General features: G+C 33.9%; 3 protein-coding genes across 6 annotated transcripts; 1 reads left to right on the forward strand and 2 right to left on the reverse strand.

The window, feature by feature from the left end:
- The first annotated feature begins 116 nt into the window (after positions 1 to 116).
- Positions 117 to 4458, forward strand: LOC101251611 (probable ADP-ribosylation factor GTPase-activating protein AGD6). Its single transcript, XM_004246370.5, has 3 exons — positions 117 to 1307; positions 1614 to 1703; positions 3645 to 4458. Exons 1-3 carry the CDS (start codon positions 501 to 503, stop codon positions 4149 to 4151), a joined length of 1404 nt encoding a protein of 467 aa, XP_004246418.1. The 5' UTR covers positions 117 to 500; the 3' UTR covers positions 4152 to 4458.
- A 324-nt stretch (positions 4459 to 4782) lies between these two features.
- On the reverse strand, positions 4783 to 10163 carry LOC101249848 (cation/H(+) antiporter 20). The gene is made up of 6 exons (XM_004246364.4): positions 9871 to 10163; positions 8739 to 9100; positions 7302 to 7974; positions 6397 to 6979; positions 5789 to 6032; positions 4783 to 5390 (listed from the first exon to the last, which is right to left on the reverse strand). Exons 1-6 carry the CDS (start codon positions 10051 to 10053, stop codon positions 5039 to 5041), a joined length of 2397 nt encoding a protein of 798 aa, XP_004246412.1. The 5' UTR covers positions 10054 to 10163; the 3' UTR covers positions 4783 to 5038.
- Positions 10164 to 13464: 3301 nt separating this feature from the next.
- On the reverse strand, positions 13465 to 22138 carry LOC101260076 (kinetochore-associated protein KNL-2 homolog). Of its 4 annotated transcripts, none has more exons than XR_011211615.1 (10): positions 21975 to 22138; positions 21802 to 21887; positions 20969 to 21113; positions 19459 to 19594; positions 17272 to 19379; positions 15639 to 15709; positions 15470 to 15528; positions 15073 to 15130; positions 14795 to 14874; positions 13465 to 13701 (listed from the first exon to the last, which is right to left on the reverse strand). XR_011211615.1 is itself a non-coding variant. In XM_069288929.1 (10 exons), the coding sequence occupies exons 1-9, from the start codon at positions 22065 to 22067 to the stop codon at positions 14831 to 14833; spliced, it is 2748 nt and encodes a 915-aa protein (XP_069145030.1). In that variant the 5' UTR covers positions 22068 to 22137; the 3' UTR covers positions 13465 to 13701; positions 14795 to 14830. The 4 variants fall into 4 exon arrangements, 3 of the variants coding, with proteins under 3 accessions (XP_069145030.1, XP_069145029.1, XP_069145031.1); XM_069288929.1 differs by having other exon boundaries at positions 15639 to 15714; positions 19516 to 19594; positions 21975 to 22137; XM_069288928.1 differs by having other exon boundaries at positions 15639 to 15714; positions 21975 to 22136.
- Positions 22139 to 22877: the final 739 nt, after the last annotated feature.

Below are 22877 nucleotides of genomic sequence, written 5' to 3' on the forward strand. Positions count from 1 at the left end.
TTCCGCATCTTAGCCTTCACGAGGCCCATTTTTACCTCTCTTGATGATAAATCTTCATTAACTGATACTAGGAACCGATTAGGTAAAAGAAGAAGCATGACATGAGATAAACGACAAACAAAATTTCAATAATGTATTACTACTCGATCCCTCTTAATAACCTCAGACATTCATCTTTATATCCATATCTTTGCATACTCATCTTTCGAATATGAGATTTTTCGACTAACCAACACCGTTACCACCGAAATAATTAACCATGTTCACCATGTGGGGGAAAAAATAAAATTATTTGTATGTAAAGTAAAAAGACAAAAAAAGGTCTACTTGTAATCCAGTCGATATACAACTCATCTCTTTAACGGTGTCGGCCATTTTTCTCTCTTTAAACCCCAATTTCTCCGGCCGATCAGTTCTCCTCTTTGTTGATCTCATTTTTCGATTCTCTGATCACTTTACAGATCCGATTTCGAGTCACTTCCGAATCGGATCCGGGTCAGATGGCGGCATCACGGAGGCTACGAGATCTTCAAGCTCAACCGGGGAACAAGATCTGTGTTGATTGTTCTCAGAAGAATCCTCAATGGGCTTCAGTTTCGTATGGAGTTTTTATGTGCTTGGAATGCTCCGGTAAGCATCGGGGACTTGGGGTACATATCTCGTTTGTCCGATCTGTTACCATGGATTCATGGTCTGAGATCCAGATCCGGAAAATGGAGCTTGGTGGTAACGAGAGTTTCAACAAATTCGTTTTACAGTATGGGATTCCGAAGGAAACTGATATTGTTACCAAATACAATACAAAAGCTGCTACTGTTTATCGTGACAGGATCCAATCCCTAGCTGAGGGGAAACCCTGGAGAGACCCGCCGGTTGTTAAGGAAGTTCTGAGGGGATCGGCTAGTAATAATGGTAGTAGACCACCGTTGAGCAGCGGCGCAAGCGGTGGTGGCAGTAGGAATGGTGGATGGGATAGTTGGGATAATAATGATGATGGAGGGTTTAGTGGTAGTAATACTAAGGATATTCGGAGGAATCAGACGGTGGGAGATTTTAGGAGTGGCGGTAGTAGTGGTGGTGCACCAGCTAGGTCGAGGTCGACTGCTGATATCTCAAAGGAGCAGTATGAGGCGTCAGCGGCGAATAAAGATAGCTTTTTTGCGAGGAAAATGGCTGAGAATGAGTCCCGGCCTGATGGGCTTCCGCCTTCTCAAGGAGGGAAGTATGTTGGGTTTGGATCAAATCCTGCCCCAATGCCTAGGAATAACATGAATCAGCAAGGAGATGTTTTTTCTGCTGTTACTCAGGTTATTTACCTTCCCTTACATTTTACATGTTGTGATTTGATTGAACAAAAGTTATATATTATACTAGTGATAGTTGAAAAGTAATCCGAGTAAGAGACATCTGATTAAAGTTAGAACTGCGAATAGTTAATGAATTTGTACAAAATGTGCCAATCATTTTGAGATATATGGAAAGAGTGCCGTATATGTTGGGACATAGATATCTTGTGGTTATGCATGTAAGAGTGAACTGCGTGTACCTGTTCTGCTGTGTTGTTTTATGTCTAGTTTCTTATAGCTGATTGAGTTGCGATGTGGCATGTGTAGGGATTTGGTAGGTTATCTATGATAGCTGCAACGGCAGCACAGTCAGCTGCAAGTGTGGTTCAAGTGGGGACAAAGGAGTTGACTTCTAAGGTAATTTGATTCGACTTCTGGATTTAAAATTAATGGTTATGTAATTGTGTTCTACTTTACATACACATACTGTTTTTAGTTCTCGAGATATGTCTTGATTCCCTTTTTTGGGTCAAGCAAGCCTCTCTTGCCACTAGCCAGCTCTACTTTATAAGGTGCTCTGTTTCTAACTTTCTCTGTTTCAATTTCGGTGGCCATATTTGTTCTTGTCGTCTAGTTTGTGACAATACCTCGTAATTAGACTTTACTAAGAAAAGGACATCCTTGTGTTCTTCCCATACTATCTTATTTGGTACTAATTGCTGTTTTTGGAAGCTATCTATCATCTGCAGAAAGAGGATCATTTCCTCCATTTCCCTATCATTTCATTCGTTTATAAAAGCAAACTTAATGACTGAGATCTGAATAATTATGATTAAGACTTTCATTAAGTGCAAACAAATGAAGCTCCAGTATTATTAGGTGAAGTCTTGAAAGTGGGGAAGTATACCAAGGGCACTAGAGAAATATGGGGACTTATGCAAAGATCTCTGGTTGATGTGACTGTTGATAGAAGAAGAGTAGAAAATGGAGTAAATAAGTTATCCAAAATGGACAATAGGATATCCATGTAGTTAGACGATCTGCATGGACTCAACCCAAAAACCAGCCAAAAAATTTTTTATGCAAAGAGCTCTGGTTGATGTAACTGTTGATAGGAGAAGAGTAGAAAATGGAGTATATAAGTTTTCCAAAAATGGACAACGGGATATCCATGTAGTTGGACGATCTGCATGGACTCAAACCTAACACCAGCCAACAAAATTTGTATGGCCAATAAAGCCATAGTTAGACAATCTTTATGTTGGCCGTAGTTAGCTTGTAATGGTCAATCTGCACAATTCAAGTCCATAGTTAGACGGTCTTTATGTTGGCCGTACACACTACAATCAGCCACCTTTATTCAGGCTTTGAGCCGATTAGCTTTGTGATGCTCAAATATGTGAACATATAATTTCTTAATTAGTTAGGTCGTTGTATGTGAATATCCACTAGGATTTTCTTTAATTTTAAAGGTTGCAGAGTGAGGTATCAGATATTTAATTCTATACAGTGACCATGTAAATATTTCACTCAGTTTATTAGTTCTAGGGCTGAAGACAAACTACCTCCCGCAGAGATTTACGCAGTCTTCTGCTATTTCATGTAAACTGGGTTAGTGCTGTTTTCTATATCATCTGAACAGAGATTTAGGGAAGTAAATAAATGATTATCTTGGGTGCTATATCATAAACAGTGTCCTTGCATCTGCAGTCTCACCAATATTTCTGCATTTCTCTGCTATATTGTTACACACCTTATGTGGTGCTTATAAAAATATGTAACATCTGATACCTGTATGGATCAGTTCAACCCTTTAAATATGCAAGTTCCTTTTTTGTTCTGTTTATTTTCCATAAATCGTCTGGGAGAATGGTACACTTGCATATGTGAAAGAAGGGCACACTTGCATGGAGTTACTTAGACCAATGTAGTCCCTGTAGTTCCTACGATATATATCTATAGGAGAAAACAGTTGCTATTTGATGGATATAATACATTCACTATCACATGTTTTGACTGAACCGGAGTGTACTTCTATTCTGCTAGAATTATATTATTTTGGTGTATACGGCCATTCTCTCAGTTGGAGTCTATAAAGTTTACCCTTCATTCCATAGGCATGAGAATTGCCATTGAATAAATCAATTGGCTATTCTCATCTGAGTTGAAATTCTCTCTCTGAAGTTGTTTATGTGCTTGTAAAAGTCTGCTCTTCAGTTTTATTTATTTATGTTTGCTCTTTTTTCTCAATTTTTCATCAATCATATAGTCTACATTTTATCTCTGGTATGTTGTTTGCAAAAGGAGCAGTTTAGTTAGATGATAGTTGAGATGCGTGTGCCAATCCTATTCTTTCAGGTAAAAGAAGGTGGATATGATACCAAGGTTAATGAAACTGTCAACGTTGTCACAGCAAAAACAAGTGAGATTGGACAAAAGAGTTGGGGTATCATGAAAGGAGTCTTGGCCATGGCTTCACAGAAGGTAGAGGAATATACCAAGGAAAGTCCAGCCTGGAAGAATGATAGCTGGCAACGAGGTGAAAGTGAAAAGAATGGCTATTATCAAGACTTTAATCAGGATCCTAAAGGATGGAATGCTTCTGGAGGAGCCCAGTCTTCTGGAAGGAACGTTAATTCTGTCAGCTCTGGGTCGTGGGATGATTGGGACAATGAAGACAAAAGCAAAGTAAATCCTCCAAAGGCGGCAGCAGCACCCAACAACAAGAACGATGACTGGGCTGGATGGGATGATGGTCAGGATGATGGATTCGACAATCACTACCAGAGTGCATCCAACAATAATCATGCTGCTGTTCATGCTGGAAAATCAGATTCCAAATGGACCGATGGAGGTTTCCTCTGACGGCAGTAAATGTTATAACTTCCTTAGTTATTTTTTCCTTCGAGATTCAATTTTCTCCATGTCTTATTGGGAAAAAAAGGAATTGTCTGTCTGAATATAGTTGATATTTGTACCATTGCCAGCAGCAGGTTGTGTTAATCGCTCCTCCTGTTAAAGAACAAAGAGCCTAAAGCACAAACAGAATCAGACTCTTGTTGAAGACCATTATTCGGGGCTAAAAAACGTTTAGGTTACATTTTGGATTTGTAAAGACCATTTTTGTTTCTGTTTGTTCTATATATTGGAGATTCTTGATTATTATGTCTGATTTCTGTGTGTTTGCATATGGAAATTTAAAAGATGTTGGATAAATGGTTTTGGCAGGTTAACATCTTCATCTGGCTCATGAATTGTGTGTTTACAGGGTTTGATGTGCTTAGGCTTTTGTAGCCATCTATGTCATTCTGTGTGATGATTCAACTAACCTTATGCTACTTCATGCTATAACTGAAGTTAACTTGTCGTTACTATCTAATATTGCCAACCAAATTCTGCATAATTATGCGATTTGATTTTATGCACATATTACATATTTTTCGTAGAGTTAGAGGTTTTCTCGGAATCATAATGTAATTTTTAGATGAGATAATCACAGAGAAATTAAGACTTATTTATTCATTCTAAACATACAGATGAGACACGTTGATATATAAAATTAACTACTACTATTCTTCAAGTTCAACTGCTAGAACTAACACCAACACAATAACATCATATCAAACAGAGTCTGCATGTACACACGCCTTATCCCTTTTCTTCGTGAGATAGAGAAGTTATTTTCGACAGATTCTCGAGTACGAAAACAACTTACACTAATTCGATAATACCTTATTATTATTTCAAATGATTCACACAATATCCTTATCAATGAAGTTACTAGCCACTTTTGAGTTCCCAAACTTAGCTTGTTGTTGATGTTGAATGACTAGAACAGAACTTTTTATCCCTTTGTCTGATGAAGCCAATAAATTAGCCAATTGCCCTAATTCTGAATTATTCAATTGTTGCTCATCAAATAATTTTGCCATTATGCCTTGTGGAAACTTATTTTTATTATTCCCTATTATCATAAGTTCAAACTCTCCACTTTTTCCAATTTCCAACACTTCATTCACCAAATTATTTGCTTCTTTCTCAACATACAAAATTTGTTTACCCCACTTCATCTTGAATTCTGCAATAGTAGAATCATCCAAAGTCCTGTTTGGAACAAAAAAACACATATACAATTTCGATAAATAATTTATTCGACGGTTAGAATCAAACGTTTATACCATCATGACAAAAGGCTATAGCTGATATCATGGACACAACTTTATTTCTTAACTAGGTTCACCAAATAAGTGTCATGCATGTTCAATCATGACTACGACTAGGGTCAACTCAGCCCTCTCGTGGACCTTGCCATCGGTAGGTCATGCCAAAAAGCTATAGCTGATAGCATGGACACAACTATGTTTCTTAAATAGGGTCACCAATCAAGTGTCGTGACTACGACTAGGGTCAACCCAGTCCTCTCGTGGACGCTGTCATAGGCAAGATATTGACGTTATCCAACACTAATAGACAAATGCATATATAGAAGAGTTGATTTTTACCTTTCAACTTCATCAAAATTAGTACTTCCATGATGAATGAATCTTACTAATGTAACCCTAATAGCAGGATGTTCAACCATTCTACTACAAATTTCCAAAGCTTTACTACAATCAGCTCCACCAAAAAACACAATGCAAATTCTCATCCCATTATTAACCAATTGTAATCCACGATCAACCACCACCGCCACCGAGCACCGCGCTTGACTCATCACTCTCTCGTTCGCCATCCTCCATCCGTGCCCTATATGATGGGATGTCATATTTAGCTCATGAAAATATAATTCAGATTTAAATTTAACATATATCTATCGACTAGTATCATTTTGATATGGTCCAAATTAGTCATCTAATGTTCGAGCCAATTTAGGCGCACTAACATATCTACCCTACAATTAACCATAAAGTTAACATATAATCAAAACATTAAAAAAAATTGAATTTTTTTTATTGTGTTTTATTTGTTTAATGTAATCATGATATAAATAATAGAAAAAAAAGAACTTATATTGTTTGATTTGACTCAACTCATTTGTTAGTTTGACTATCTTTTAACATGCTTATTAAATGTCATTCAATCGACTCATTTGACACTCTTATGATCTTACCTGCATGAATCTCCACTTCTTCGTTCCCTTCCATTTGCCAATATTTATCAAACGGCAAAATAATCAATTCGACTCGTTTTTTCTCCGCAATATGAATAATATCCTCATGCAAATCCGATAAACCCGAGATAGCCATTGTGGGTCGGACCATGACCTTTCCTAGCGTGCTATACGCCTCGAACGCCGCACCCACTTGATCGGTCGCGTCATCTCGGAAAAGCACTCGGCCGATGAACGGAAAGCCGTTCTTTCGGGCACGTTGGACCATCGATATAGATGAAAGTCGGTCGGTGAATTCCACAAGTCTCATCACATAGAGTTTTGTGATTGAGGCGTAGTTATTGTTATTTTTGTAAGACCTTAGTGACTCGATGAGGTTAATGAGTGCACGTGCATCCCTCGGGCCACGTAAGCACGCTAGGATTCGAAGATTGTTTTGTTTTTTTGTCTTTTTTTGTGGTTTTTCGATTTGAGGATGTTGTGTTGATGATGGTTTATGAATAGCCATTACTATAGGAGTTGTAATGAAGGTTGTAAAAAGTGCCATGATTACCAATATTGCAAACGTCTCATCGTCCAAAACCTAAAAATAAAATAAAAAGCTTAGTTGTAATATATATATAATTGTCAAAAATAAATATATTAAAAGAATATATTGCATTTTATTATTTTTAATCAATACTTAAAAAAAGAATGACAGTTTTCTACCTTTAACAATTTTTTACCCTTAACGATATATACTCTTATCACTATAGAAAAACTTGGGACATGTCTAAAACGTAGTACATAAGTTTAACAGTTTTTTATATATGTGCGATAAAAGTTTCTTTGCTTTTTTTAATTCTATATCTGGTCAAACAACATCGTATAAATCGAAACACATAAAATTAAAAAAAAAAACTAACCTTTTTTTCCTTGCCAATATTTAGAACAATTAGCTCCACCAACCCTTTTGTATTCATCAAAACTCCAAGTGCTAAAGCTTCCCTCATTGGCATTGAACACAACATTATTCCCACAATAAAAGTCCCAAAAACTTTGCCTACACAAGCTGTGGACACAACAAGAACCACAAGTCCCCAAGCCCTAAAACTATGAATTTGTGAAATATTTGTTTTAATACCACTTGATGCAAAATAAAGTGGTAATAATAATCCAGACACAAAATCTTCAATCCTCAAAATCAATTTTTCTGAAAAATCCCCATTTTTTGGAATGACTAATCCAAATATAAAACCTCCAAATATTGCATGTATACCAATAAAATCAGTCATAAAACCAAATAACATAACTCCAACTAGGGTTAAACATAGGTAAGTTTCTTCAACAATATTGTTGTTACCATTTGATGATTTTTTTGCCACCAAAATCATAATTGGCCTAATAATTAGGAACATAAAAATCACAAATCCAATTCCACTTAGAAAAACCCATAGTGAAATTAAAGGACTATGATGAACTCCTCCTCCTCCTCCTCCTCTAGCTAGAGCAACAGCAAGAGCAAGTAAAATCCATGCAGCAACATCATTGAATGCAGCTGCTGCCATAGCCATTTCACCGATTTGTGTAGTCAGTAACCTGTCGAGACATAATATAATTAAAACTCCTGACATGAGCGATGGTCTTAGATAATTCAAGTATGACCTCGCAGACACACAGTAACGTATGCAGAATTTTTTTTGTAAGCATATGTAACAATATTAATATCATAGGAATAAAGGACAATTCAAATATAGTAATAAATGAAAACTATATCCTTCGCGAGTTTTTGAAATTAGGTTTTTCCAATTTTGCCCTCCAAACCTAATTAATCATGTAGGAGTTTCGAGCATACATGATATGATCAAAGTAACCAAAATTTTCACTAAGAGAAGTCAGAATATAAAAAAAAACCACATAGAAAAATAATAATATAGTATTATACAAATAAAAAAGTAGTCTATCGATCGATCTGCACAGTAAAATTTTCTAGGCTCCACCACAACATATATGTGACATCATTTTTTGGACATATATAGATCTAGGTTAACCCCTAAGGCCCAAACCACCTTCATATGTAGAGAGAGCGTGTGTGTATTACTACAACAAAAATAACTTTTAGCGGCATTAAATATTGATACTAATAAAGAGTGCTAAAGTTTTTGACGGCATTAGTTAAGTGCCATTAGAATCAATGTCACTAAAGGCTTTAAGGACATATACACAGAGTGACAATTGCTGCTAAAAATACATATTAAACGGCAATTAAAAATTAAATGCAACTAATGGTCATTTTTGTTGTAGTGTATGCTGACTTTATCAACTTGAGATTTCAGATGAGATGATCGTATAATTGAACAAACCTTAATTCCGCGAGGATTCGAGCAAGAACAGGAAAGGCAGTGATTGAAAGTGAAACACCAATGAACAAGAAAAATTCTCCATATCCAACACTATCAATCCCTTTGATTATTTTTCTTAGAACAAAAGCAACCCCAATGCTAAAGAAAAAAGGCAATGAAATTCCAGCAAATGCTATTCCAATTGCTTTTTTTCCACTTTTATGTATGGTGTTTAAGTCCAATTCAAGGCCAACAAGAAATAAGAAAAATAATAACCCAATGTTTGATACACATTCAAGAATTGGAGTACTCCATGATGGAAATATCCAATTTGTGAATGTTTTGTTCCTCCCAAATGCTGATGGCCCAAGCATAATCCCTGCCTAAATAATACAAAAAAAAATAAAATATTATGTCACATAGATCAATATATAATATTATACAAACATTATACATGAAGAAATTAAAGCATTTTATATCATGTATAAACCTTGTATAAAAATGTAGGGGAAAATGATAAATATATTCCCGAACTATTGTAAATGGTACGCCTCCGTCATACTTTTGAGACATTGGTGCTTCTGCCGTCCAAAAACTAGAGCGTATATACCCTTTATTCTAACAGACATACACGTGTTATAATCTTAAACATTTATCAACGGATAAGATTGTGCCACGTGTTCCTATTTAGTCTTCCGTCAGAGTGGAGGACATATATGCTCGAGTTTTTGGACCGAGGGGGCACCAATGTCCAAAAGTATGACAGAGGGTATCTGCATACTATTTACGATAGTTCAAAGGTATATTTGTCTTTTTAAAAAAAAAAGTATAATAGTGTACGAAAGGTGTTTATAAACAAATATGAGCTATAAACCGGGTAAAAAAAAGCTCAAAATATGAGTTACGTGCCGTAAATATTTTCTCCTAGTAGACAAATCCCACATGAAAAACGTGGATTCAGAATTTAAACTTGACGTGTTAAGCATTTTAATGTTTTTTAACACATATATATCCATGCTTCGCAACCATATGATAAGGGACGATTGTGAAAATGTTTGATTACACAAAAAAAAATAATGATGTGAGACCATAGTACATAACATTCTTTAAAATAAAACGAAATAAATATATACTGACAGTGTATAAAACTTACGAGGATCTCCGCGACGACTTTAGGTTGGTGGAGGGGCTTGAGAAGGAAAGCAAGTAATCGACTAAGGAACACAACTAATGTTGTTTGAATAATTAATAATGGAAAAGCATAGTGTAAAGTATTTTCTCCTTGCCATATTCCATCTGATGATATTTTTATGGAATTAGTTACATTAAAACCCATGATTAATTATGAGAATTATATTAATTCTTCAAAAATAACCTTAGTTTGAACTATATAATACACAATGTGTTATGTGTATATCTTCCTAAGTTCAAGTTTTTGGTTATATTGAAAAAAACTAAGCCATAGAAAGGGGTATTTATAGTGGAGAGAAAGACCCCGGTTTCATGGATTCAGTATTTTCGACGTGAAGTATAAATTTATATATAATAATTTTATTAAAATTGTAACAAGATTTAAATTCATAATTTTAAAAATATAATAGGTTTAATATTTTTTTAATTTAGTGTTTGATAGTCGTATTAGAGCCCCACTAATTTGAATTCGCGTTGCATACGGCCTCAAGTGCTCCATACCAAAAAAAAATTCATGCTAAAGATTCTAATTTGAAATCTCTGATTAATAGACGAGCAACCTAATAAGTTCAATATTAAGAATTCAAAGATTAAATTCATAGAATTTAAATCGATCCTCGACCATACTAAAAGAATCTAATTATTATTTTCATTGGGTGGGTCTTTTTGTACAATGCAATATACTGAAATATATAATTAGTGGTATATCATTGTCACATAAGTTATATTTTATCTAATAAATTATAATTTAAGGATTTAAATGACCACTTATTAATGTAATTTATTATCGGATCATTGTAAAACATTTTTTATTTGTAGCTTTAAATTCATCATAAGGTTAATTAGCGTAGAAATGCTATATAAGTATATAAAAAAATATTTTTTTCTAAAATTTTCATTATTTTCAAATTCATTAAATATTGGCTTTAAAAAAAAGAAAAAAAAAAGGTGTGGTGTTTTCGGAAAATCATATGTAAGTTCAATTGTCATGTCACTTCTTTTAGTTATGAAATAAATTAATATTAAAATGAGATACATAATTATTTATTTTACTGTATTACAATAGTATTTTTTATGAATTGTGCTGTAATTTGACAAATTTAGTGGTATTTAATTGTTACACGTGTTGTACAAAATTGGTTACTACTGTCTTTTAAATTTATATGGCATTATTCGAATTTTGAGGATGAAATAATTTAATTTTAATTGTAAATTTGAATATGAAATTTTTAAATTTTTTAAAATTAAATTTAAAATTATGTAAAAAATATTATGAATCAAATTTATATGACATTATTCGAATTTTGAGAATGAAATAATTTAATTTTAATTGCAAATTCGAGCATGAAATTTTTAAATTTTTTGAAATTAAATTAAAAATTATGTAAAAAAATATTAGGAATTAAAACAGTATTAAACATATACAAAACAAAATAAGTATTTATTTATTTATTTCTAATAGAAATTTGACACAACAGAAAAAATGATGAAATATTTGATCCACTATGTTAGTGGAAGGTCGTAAGAAAGAAATTAATGATTGAACAAAAAGTCAAATTTAAAGAAAAATTTAAGCGATTAAGTAAATTTATTCTATTTAATTATTTATCATAGCTATAATTTGTTATAATTATCATTTGAAATTAACATTATACGTTAATTATGTGGGCTGACTTCGAGTTTTTATAATTAGTCACGTTTGTTTATGTATAATTCGTCAGAATATATAAATGTTTATGTATAATATACAATTATCTAACCGATATACATGTAGAATTGACATCTCTCCCACTCTATGTCCTTCTCGCTCGCCTCTCTCCTCCCTCTCCCAATCTTGCTTGACATATATACAAATGTATATGCATAATATACAATTATTTAACTGATATATATATATATATACAATCAACCTCTCTCCCACTCTCTGCCCAATCTCGCTCGCTTCTCTCCCCATCTCGCTCACCTCTCTCCTCTCTCTCCCGATATCGCTTGCCATATGTGCAACTATATATATATATTTAAGAATCTGACCAATATACATATACAGTTTACCTCTCTCTCAGTCTTTGCCCTCTCTCCTCCCTATAAAGTATAACTACGAATTGTAATTATTAACTATAGCTGTGGAGAATAATAAAACTTTTTTGAGTGGGTTATATGTGAAAGTTCCTCATTTAAAAACAATAACTAATAATAAAACTCTCTATTAAATTAAAACTATTAGTATTTATTTATTTGAGGACCAAATTTGATTGTACATCTTTCATTCTAATGATTAAAATTGTAGAAAATTGCATCACTTATGAATTTATAATCTGTACTTGTTGAACATTAAATAGTGGATGAATGTGACTGCACTAAATATAAATTCTTTATTTTCTTCCACACACACACAAAAAAAAAGTAGTAGCAAATTTTTGTGGATAGTTTTTGACTTTTTTAATATTTCTATATCTCAAAAAAGTTCATGAAAGATTGGAAAATTGAATCAAATTGAAGAAAAAAATCAATATTTTTAATTTAAAATTAATAAATTTAATTTCTTAACAAGTTAAATAAATTCAAATCGAATCACGAACCCCTCCCCAACTAAATCCATACATAGAGAAAAGTAATTTTTTTTTGTTTTGAGAATTTTTATCAACCACAAAAAATTACAAAGTGGAAAATAAATGTAATGATTTCTCTATATTGTCCTTTCATTTTCAAATAGTAAATTGCTCAAAAAAAATTCTTTTTTCTTTTTATAGTGGACATGCTTGGAAGATGAAATCATCAAGAAGAAAAAAACAATTAATAATTGCTTTATTTATACATTATTTCTTCTAAAAATGGACAAATATAAGCAAAAAGAAGTTTTATTTATTTCTCTTCACTTGAAAAAAAAAACATATAATGTACTCAAAAGACAAGAAGTCCAGGATGTGGGGAACCGATTATTTTTTTTAAAGAAAATAAAAATAATAATTCTTATAAGAAATATTTTATATAGTTTTTTAAAATGCAGAATATAAATTATCTAGATTTTTCTTTAATATTCAATTTAATATAGTGATCAACGAAAATCATGATAGATATAATAACTCTTTAGAGTTATTTAATACACAAGCTATTCAATATTTATACTGACGGAAGGTAAAAATCAAATAAAATAATCAAATTTACTTTTGGTTAAACTTGGTTGATACATAAAATTATTCGGTGAATAGGCTATCGAGTATTTTTGTATTGAAGGACCATAACAATCTCGATAGGAAAGCCTACATGACAAGGAGGTAACAATCAACCATCTACTCTTGAGATTCATATTGATCGATGGATCTTTGAACAAGAAAATGGTATTCACACTAGAAGACAATATATGACCATGACATAACAATAACATACCAACTGTAGTAGAGATCGAGGGTGAACTTACCCCTACTTCGTGAAGACAGAGAAACTATTTCTGATACACCATACATCATATACCATGATGCATTTGAAAAGTAGAGTGAGTTTACCCCTACTTTGTGAAGACGGAGAAACTATTTCTGATACACAATACACCATGATGTGTTTTGAAAAGTTTTTTGCTTTCAGATATACCAAGATACAGTCTAAGTGAACCTATATATTAACATAACTAGCTGCATAAATGAGTTAAACATCATAGCTTGCAAGCTGTTCTAAGAAACAAAAAGATATATCTGTCTAGTAAACATGCATCCAAAAATGGCATTAGTAAACTGTAGAGCCTTTACACATTTTTGTACAAATGTGCCACTGTTGCTTATGCCTCCCCTTCAAGTTCCTGAACAAAACATTGACAGAGAGAGTTAAGCGAGAAAATCCGCAACTTTGATTATGGAAGGGAAACTAAATAAAAGTAAACAAGTACACAAACAAAGCGGGGTCTTGGAAGGGTAGAGTGTATGTAAACCTTACCTCTACCTTTGAGAAAGTAGAGAGATTGTTTCTGAAATACTCTCGGCTGAACAAACAGTGAAACAAAGGCAATAACAGAAACTAAATAAAAATAGAGTTTTTTTTCGCCTTTCAGTTTAAGTTCAGAAACTGATTTTCTTCAAATTTTGCTTATATGCATCACGGCGAACCATACAGAGAGGACTAGTAAGGAATCTTGTCAAGAGTTGTGGAGTACAAATAATAAGTTCAGTTCTTTGAAATCAAATACAACCCTCATGAGTCCTTTCGCTTTATTTGTTGCTCTGTCTTATATTAGCAATGATAAACATCCACTTTAACCAAAAACATAACCAGAGAACATGTATAAAAGATGTACAGAGTTTATAAACTTGCTGGTTAACAAATATCGAAGTTACTCCGAATACTTCCAAAAAGTATCAACATACACTCCAACTTTATTAAAAGCGAAAAGCACAAAAAAGCTCCAAAATCCTTTGTGCTTTAAGTGCAAATAAACCATGGCGTCACAAACTTTTTTGTTTTTATGCCGGAGAGTTCTTAACAATAAATATATTCTTTCCTTTATTTGATCAGATCAAAAAGAAACTTGACTTTTACTGACTAAAGGTGCAAATGGAGAAAAAAATATAAATAGATGTGTAATCCAAGATTAATAATCACAAGCATGAATAATAAATTTATGGACAAAGAAATTGAAAATACATTGTCATAAAGTAAAATATCAATTTTTTAGTGTCGCATCTTCAAGACTGCACTCATTAGCAAAGAAAAAGTATGTCTTAAAGCCTTGACGACACTGAAGCGCCTATAAAGTGAGGCGAAGCGCTCTACATGTTTTCTGCCTCGCTTCAGGGCCTAAGTGTGCTTTTAAAGCGCCTTTGACAACAATTAGACTCTTAGGTTGTTTTGTGAAGATTGCCTGATTCAAAGATGTTAAAAATGAATACTTAACATACCTTTACATTTCCACTAGACGATAGGAGCTTTAACTTTCATCTGCGTTGCCGTCTCTTTTTTGATGGTTCAGATCTACACACTGCCAAAGCCATAAACATCCAATAAATTACATAAGCAACAGGCATGAAAAGTACAACTGTGAGAATAGCAAAGGAAAGATCTATTTCACAAGTAAATTATAGGTTAGGGAGCTGGACGAAAATTTCTTCACTCCTCACTCAAGCAAAATTCTTGATATGAATCATCTCATAAGGAAAATAAAGAGATCGTGCAGCACCTCTAGATAGATAATCCAGATTCGGGTCGCCTTGTTTAACTTCTGTAACACTCTGATCCTGAAACATATATAAGGGTAGTTATAAGAAGATGGACCAATTTTGAGATACATGTCTCCTTAATAAGAGCAAATGAGCATACGCCTGAAAGGAGATACACAAATCAAAAACCCTAAGTACTCCTCCATACACCCGAGCTTAACATATTCCAAAGCCTAAAAGTTGATAAATCTGCTTCAAATTAGGCATAGAATCAAGTTGCTTAGAATGAAAAATGCATATGACATGAGATGCCTGTAATAAAAGAATCTGTAGCACCTTAAAGTGCATAAGATTAGATGATAGCCCAAGATTCATGGCCGAGTTATATAAAGGTATATGCAAAATCTGATGACTAACCGCATCATAAACTGCTCTTTGATTGCGCCAAAATGCCATTGGAGGAAGTAGCACTCTCCCTACAGAAATACAAATGCAGGCAAAGTTTTTACATTATATATACATAATCATAAGCAAAATTATTTTCTCTGAGAACCCTAGAAATAGTTAGCTCTGATGACCAATGCACCTGATCTAGATCTGTTAAAACTCAAAGGTTCAGGAGAGACAATTCGAACTGCCTCTTTCCCTTGCTGAGGACTTCCCTAAGTAAACAAAAGAAAAAATAAAAAACTTAAAAATAATCAAACATATAACCAAAAATAGGGTGTGGAATTTGTTTCAAACAATGATGATCAAGAAGTATAAAAGGACACATTAAGCATTGGAAGTTGCTATCAAGTTCACACTGTTCCCAGGTATCAGTTGTTCAATTCGATTAACCAATTATAAAAGCAAGGGAACAAGAAAAGAGATTCCATAATACAAACTTGACCATAAAACAAAGAAATAAACAGCTAAATGAGGAAAAGCCAAGAAAGATAGGAGTATCAGATCTCTTTTGGGACTAAGACACCCACCCCCACCCAGAAAACAAGATGGAATTGCTTGGATTGTGTTCACACAAGCAGATGCCATCACTGTTTTTAATAGCTTTCTTCTCATGTTTAAACATCATACCAGCTCCATATTAACTTACCTAGAAATCTCATACTAAAAAAACTTGTTGCAAATTTAAAAAGAAATATTAGTTTGAGAAACACCTAGAACCATGGTTGCTGGTGGGATAGGAATCCCTAGACAGAGAGAGGGTACGAGCTAATCTTTGACTAGAGGGAAAGCTCAGTGTTTTGGACGGCGAGAGGCGACAAAAGGCGACAAGGACCTGCCTCGCCACGCGGCGAGGCGAGCAGCGAGGCACTTGCCTTTTTGAATTAAGGCGCCAATTAATACCAAAGATTAAAAATATTTAATTGCATATATAAATATCCAAAATCTTAATAGTAATAACACATATTAGCAAATATTCAATTCAAAAACCAATAGTAGTAAAACTTTAAAGACCAAATAACTCAAAATACAATACTAAAACTTTAAATGTCTATTCTTCTTCAAAACTATCCGACTCTTGAAGAAAAGAACTCAAGAAGAACTGAAAAGATCAAAAGAAGAAGAAAAAAAAGAGGTATACCTCAGGTCCTCAGTGCAGCAACAACTCGAAGATGATGGAGAACAAGAGAAGAGATGCGACCGGCAAATTTTGACAATAGAAGAGATCGCGAAGGGAAGAGGAGTCGGGGCGAAGAGATTGCGAGGGGAAGAGGAGTCGGGCAACAGCAAATTTTGAAAATAAACAAAAAAAACCCTAATTTTGATTAATATTGTTAAGTCAAATCTTTTTAAAAAATTTAAATCAAAAAGGCGGCGCCATTTTTGTCGCCATTAGCTCGCCATACCTCGCCATGGGTCGCCTTTTTTGGGTCGCCTCGCCTCAGTGTGGAATGGCGAGAAGGGCTCGCCTCTCGCCTTTGGCGATGAGGCGCTCGCCATTCACAACACTGGGAAAGCTGGCCAAAAGCATAGAGCGTGCATGCTACACTCAGGTATCTCATGGAATTAGTCAAGGTGCGCACAAGCTGGCCCACACACCACGGTTATCAAAAAAAATCCTAGAATCATGAGGATTATAAAGGCTCAACATCTGTCAAGCTTCTAAAACACTAATTTATTTTAGAACCTGTTAAAAATGTAAACGGGGAGTGCACTTTCACAAGAATGCATAATGTAAAATTAAGATAACTTTTCTATGAGCGCCTACTTACATATGACAATTTTCTTTTTGCATTTTCCGTGCTTGAACTTTTAAAGTGAGTTGTTCGATTAACATCTGCAGTTTGCTCCTTTGCAATGCTTGAAGAACTGTTTGTAGAATTAAGCATGTCCAGTGACCTCATTGCTGTTTTTGTCTTCTTTTGTACAATAACTTCACTTGCAACTTCTCCATCATTCTGATTGTCCCTCATCAAATTGTCTTCCACTTCACAGTCTTTTCTCCCATTATGATCCAGTATTGTTTGCTCCTTCGCAATGCTTGTAGAAGTGTTTGTAGAATTAAGCTTGTCCGTAGACCTCGTTGCACTTTTTGTGTTCTTTTGTACAATAACTTCACTTGCAAGTTCTCCATCATTCTGATTGTCCCTCATCAAATTGTCTTCTACTTCATAGTCTTTTCTCCCATTATGATCCTGTATTCTTTGCTCCTTTCCAATGCTTGTAGAAGTTTTTGTAGAATTCATCTTGTCCGATGACCTCGTTGCTCTTTTTTCCTTCTTTTGCAAAATAACTTCACTTGCAACTTCACCATCATACTGACTGTCCCTAATCAAATTGTCTTCTACTTCATAAACTTTTATCCCATTATGATCCAGTATTGTTTGCTCCTTTGAAATGCTTGTAGAAGTGTTTGTAGAATTAAGCTTGTCCGATGACCTTGTTGCTCTTTTTGTCTTCTTTTTCACTATAACTTCACTTGCAACTTCACCATCATTCTGACTGTCCCTCATCAAATTGTCTTCTACTTCATAGTCTTTTATCACAAGATGATCAAGTACTGTTTGCTCCTCTGCAATGCTTGTAGAAGTGTTTGTAAAATTAAGCTTGTCCGATGACCTGGTTGCTCTTTTTGTCTTAGTTTGTACAATAACTTCACTTGCAACTTCTCCATCATTCTGATTGTCCCTCATCAAATTGTCTTCTACTTCATAGTCTTTTCTCCCATTATGATCCTGTATTCTTTGCTCCTTTCCAATGCTTATAGAAATTTTTTTAGAATTTAGCTTGTCCGATGACCTCGTTGCTCTTTTTTCCTTCTTTTGCAAAATAACTTCACTTGTAACTTCACCATCATACTGACTGTCCCTAATCAAATTGTCTTCTACTTCATAAACTTTTATCCCATTATGATCCAGTATTGTTTGCTCCTTTGAAATGCTTGTAGAAGTGTTTGTAGAATTAAGCTTGTCCGATGACCTTGTTGCTCTTTTTGTCTTCTTTTTCACAATAACTTCACTTGCAACTTCACCAGCATTCTGACTGTCCCTCATCAAATTGTCTTCTACTTCATAGTCTTTTATCACATGATGATCAAGTACTGTTTGCTCCTCTGCAATGCTTGTAGAAGTGTTTGTAAAATTAAGCTTGTCCGATGACCTGGTTGCTCTTTTTGTCTTAGTTTGTACAATAACTTCACTTGCAACTTCTCCATCATTCTGATTGTCCCTCATCAAATTGTCTTCTACTTCATAGTCTTTTATCACATTATGATGCAGTATTCTTTGCTCCTTTGCAATGCTTGTAGAAGTTTTTGTAGAATTCAGCTTGTCCGATGACCTCGTTGCTCTTTTTTCCTTCTTTTGCAAAATAACTTCACTTGCAACTTCACCATCATACTGACTGTCCCTAATCAAATTGTCTTCTACTTCATAAACTTTTATCCCATTATGATCCAGTATTGTTTGCTCCTTTGAAATGCTTGTAGAAGTGTTTGTAGAATTAAGCTTCTCCGATGACCTTGTTGCTCTTTTTGTCTTCTTTTTCACAATAACTTCACTTGCAATTTCACCATCATTCTGACTGTCCCTCATCAAATTGTCTTCTACTTCATAGTCTTTTATAACATGATGATCAAGTACTGTTTGCTCCTCTGCAATGCTTGTAGAAGTGTTTGTAAAATTAAGCTTGTCCGATGACCTGGTTGCTCTTTTTGTCTTAGTTTGTACAATAACTTCACTTGCAACTTCTCCATCATTCTGATTGTCCCTCATCAAATTGTCTTCTACTTCATAATCTTTTCTCCCATTATGATCCTGAATTGTTTCACCGGTAGTCTCTACATAATCATTTTGATCTAAGTTCTTTAGATCTTTAACCTCTGCAGGTTGCAGAGAAAGTATTAGCAGACCACAACAAAAACTTTCAGACGTACAAATAGGTTCATAGAGTGAACTTACTTTCTGAGCACCCGGATGGTTTTTCAAAACCAAGGGCATAGCTTGCAGAAGCCTTACCTTTAGAATCTCTTCCTAAGAATTTCTCATTGAACGTCTCCCATTGAGGAGGAAAACCAAAAAGAAACTGTTCAATCACCTGTGAAGACAGAACCACTGACAAGAATTCAAAGGACCGCCAATCGCCAATTATAATTATCGAAAATCTCTTTTTTCTTTTCTTTGTGACGGTAACATAATTGTCTGGATGCCTTTGGTCAGCATATGATGATTGCTAAAACTTCATCAAACAAAGAAATCCCTGAATTCAAGTGTAAAAAACTGCACCAAGTCCTTAGAAGTACTTTTTTTCCAGATTTTTTCCAGGAGAGATGATAAGGAAAAATAAACTACTAGCACTTTCTTATATTGATACATTGTCTGTGTTGGGACTCCTAGAACCTTTTTATTATTATTGTTGTTGAAGTTAGTATATCAATTTCAGCAATAAGTAAATGCTGGGACGTATTTACAACAAGAGGCTACATTACGTATTGTGTAATAAGCTCAGACAGACAATTATAGCACCTATATCATTTGCAATAGCCATGTTATACCAAAAAAAAACAAGATATACATCTGTATTTAATGCTAATAAACTACAAATAATCGGGACTCCTAGAATCATTTGAGAGACTATGAATGATGATGATAATTCATCCATCATTCACAATTTTTGGGAATTTCTGTACAGAAAACAATTTTTTGTCCAGATAATGCTATTTCATTCCTGATAAATCAAACTCATTGACACCCTAAAATAGTTGATCTAACCTTTACAACAAACTAAAAACTATTCTACTATAATGAACTACCTATTTAAGCTTTGCTACTTTTCTAACCAAGTCTGATGGAAGTGTTCTCTGTCAACTCAAAGAAAAAAAACAGAAGACACGCCAAGTACGGGAAAAAATATTTTCGGAAGGACACACCTCTCCCTTCCAATTTTTTATTTTCTACCTATCAATAAAGGCCTTCTGATGAATCATAGTTTTATAAAATGTAGTATAGTAGAGGAGGTTAGCATCGAGAAGCCTTGTAAATATGCTACAACAGTAGAGTACGTATACTGAATTAGCTACTCAAAAGACTTAGCTTTTGATGGAGTACGTCTACTGAAGTTGCTCTAGGCAATAGCTTGTCTTTCTCTCTATCTTCTTCTATACTTCCTAACCTATCAGTAATTACTTCTATATTCTATTATCATTGTGCAGTACCAGCATAAGAACCTAAACAAGTATGTTCTTTCTGCTATTATTTTATTCCTTTTCCTTTTAAAGTCAAGAGAAACCACAGATCCTTACTGCAATTTGATAGAGCGTCCATCTTTGTGATGGTAGTCTAATCAAACAATACGATTCATTGGATAACACGAAACAAAATAATCTATTTTGTAGCAAAAAAAGAGGAGGATTATATTAAATTCTCATTTTGCAATCAACAAAAAGATTTCATGGGCAAACAGCATGCATACCTCAGATGGAAAACCATTTTCCTCTGAACGACTTCTATTTATGAAGCCTTTGAGGACAACACATATCCCATCAATGGTCTCTAGATTAAAAACATCATATATCTTATGAATTGGTGCAGAAGTGAATCCTCGCAGAGCTTGACCCCTACAGGAATATAGTAGAGTGATTAAAAAAAGGATCTGAGTGCAAAATGCCACTTACTGAGTCAGCTATAACAGAAAACTACAGAAAGGCTATGTCTTTGTTCGCTTCTTTAATTATAATGAGGTCTTAAGTTGAAAAACTCCGGCTTTCCCAACCAAATATAACCACGTACTACTTTTATAAATTACTTGGCCTCATCATCCTTTTACTTCTTTAATAAGATTGCCAATTTGCCTATTTAAAAATACCTAGGTCCAAGGTGACCAAGAAACTTGCATGACAACATAGTAAATCCGAAATCACAGAACCCCAAATACGTAAAAACAACTATAAGCTAGCGTTTGACAGTACATTTCGGGAGTACATTTTGAAAATTTATCTTCAAATATCTATGTAACCGCAAAATTTCATCAAATTCTTCAAATCTTTTTAAATACCAAAAACATCAGATTTTTCCAAGTAAAATGTATATCCAAACACAACTTAAAATATTCAAAAACACAACTTTACAACAACAAGAACATACCCAATAAAATCCCACAAATGGGGTCTAGGAAAAAAAAAACCACAACTTGAAAAACTAAAATTCTCAATGCTTCAACTACAAAATCTATGGCCAAATGGGAGCTTCAAAGTTGCAACAAAACTTTGAAAGCAATTAAAAAAAAAATAGGAAGAGAAAGTTCACTCTCGAGAAGTGCGCCCAGCAACGGCAAGGGTTCTTCCTTGAGAATCTCTTTCAGCCCTAATAAGCCACCAATCTTTCAAACTGACCTGTTTTTTTTTGGTCAAAAAACTCAAAATTCAGTGATAATAAACTAGAATCAATTTTTAGGGATTGCTACGAAAAGACACACTCACTGTTGGCTGAAAACAAGATTTCGATGAATTGCTGCTTTTGGGTTCCTTCTTCTCTTCAACCCTTTGAGTTTGACAAGTTGAAGGAGAAGCCATTGCCACTCTCCTTCTTCTTCTTGCGCGGGAATGTCACTCTCTCTTCCTTTGTCACTCAAATCCCCAACAACCCCTTTTGGTGCTATTTTAGATACATGCGAATATTCGAAAGGGCAAAAGTGGAATTTTTAAAATTATCATCTTTTTTGGTTTTAAACTTATTTTTGTTGTCGAATTTAATTTTTTTGTTTTTTTGATTCCGAACTCATATGTTGTATTCGAATATAATTTACATGTATTTATAAAGATACGGTCTTTCTGACTCGTCTTTCTCGTTATGTATTTATATTTCAATATGAAATATCCACGTATATAGTACTCCCTCCGTTTAAAAAAGAATGATCTTATTTTCTTTTTAGTCTGTTTCAAAAACAATGACCGCTTTCCTTTTTTGACAACAATTTAACTTTAACTTTTCACGTGGCATGTTTAAGATCACAAGATTAAAAGGTATGTTGATACATTTGACATAACATTAAATTAGAACCATAAAATTAAAAAATCTTCTTTCTTTTCTTAAATTTCGTTTCAAGTCAAACTAGGTCGGTCAATCTTTTTTAAACGAAAAAATATCAAGAGATATATGTTTTGTTGTTGACCTTGCATTTAATTAGAAATTATTAATTTCTGAAATGATATATTATTAATTATTTCAAACTATAAGAATGTTCGTGCAATTAAGTAATTTTACCCTTTTTATTAGTTATTAGATTAACAGAAGATTCATTTGAATTTCGAAGAAAAGAGTCTGAAAAATATTTTAATTTTGGTTAAAATTGTTGTTACGATATTAAATTTTATAGAAAATCT

The sequence above is a fragment of the Solanum lycopersicum genome, chromosome 9, assembly GCF_036512215.1.
Source record: "Solanum lycopersicum chromosome 9, SLM_r2.1".
NCBI lineage: Eukaryota > Viridiplantae > Streptophyta > Magnoliopsida > Solanales > Solanaceae > Solanum > Solanum lycopersicum.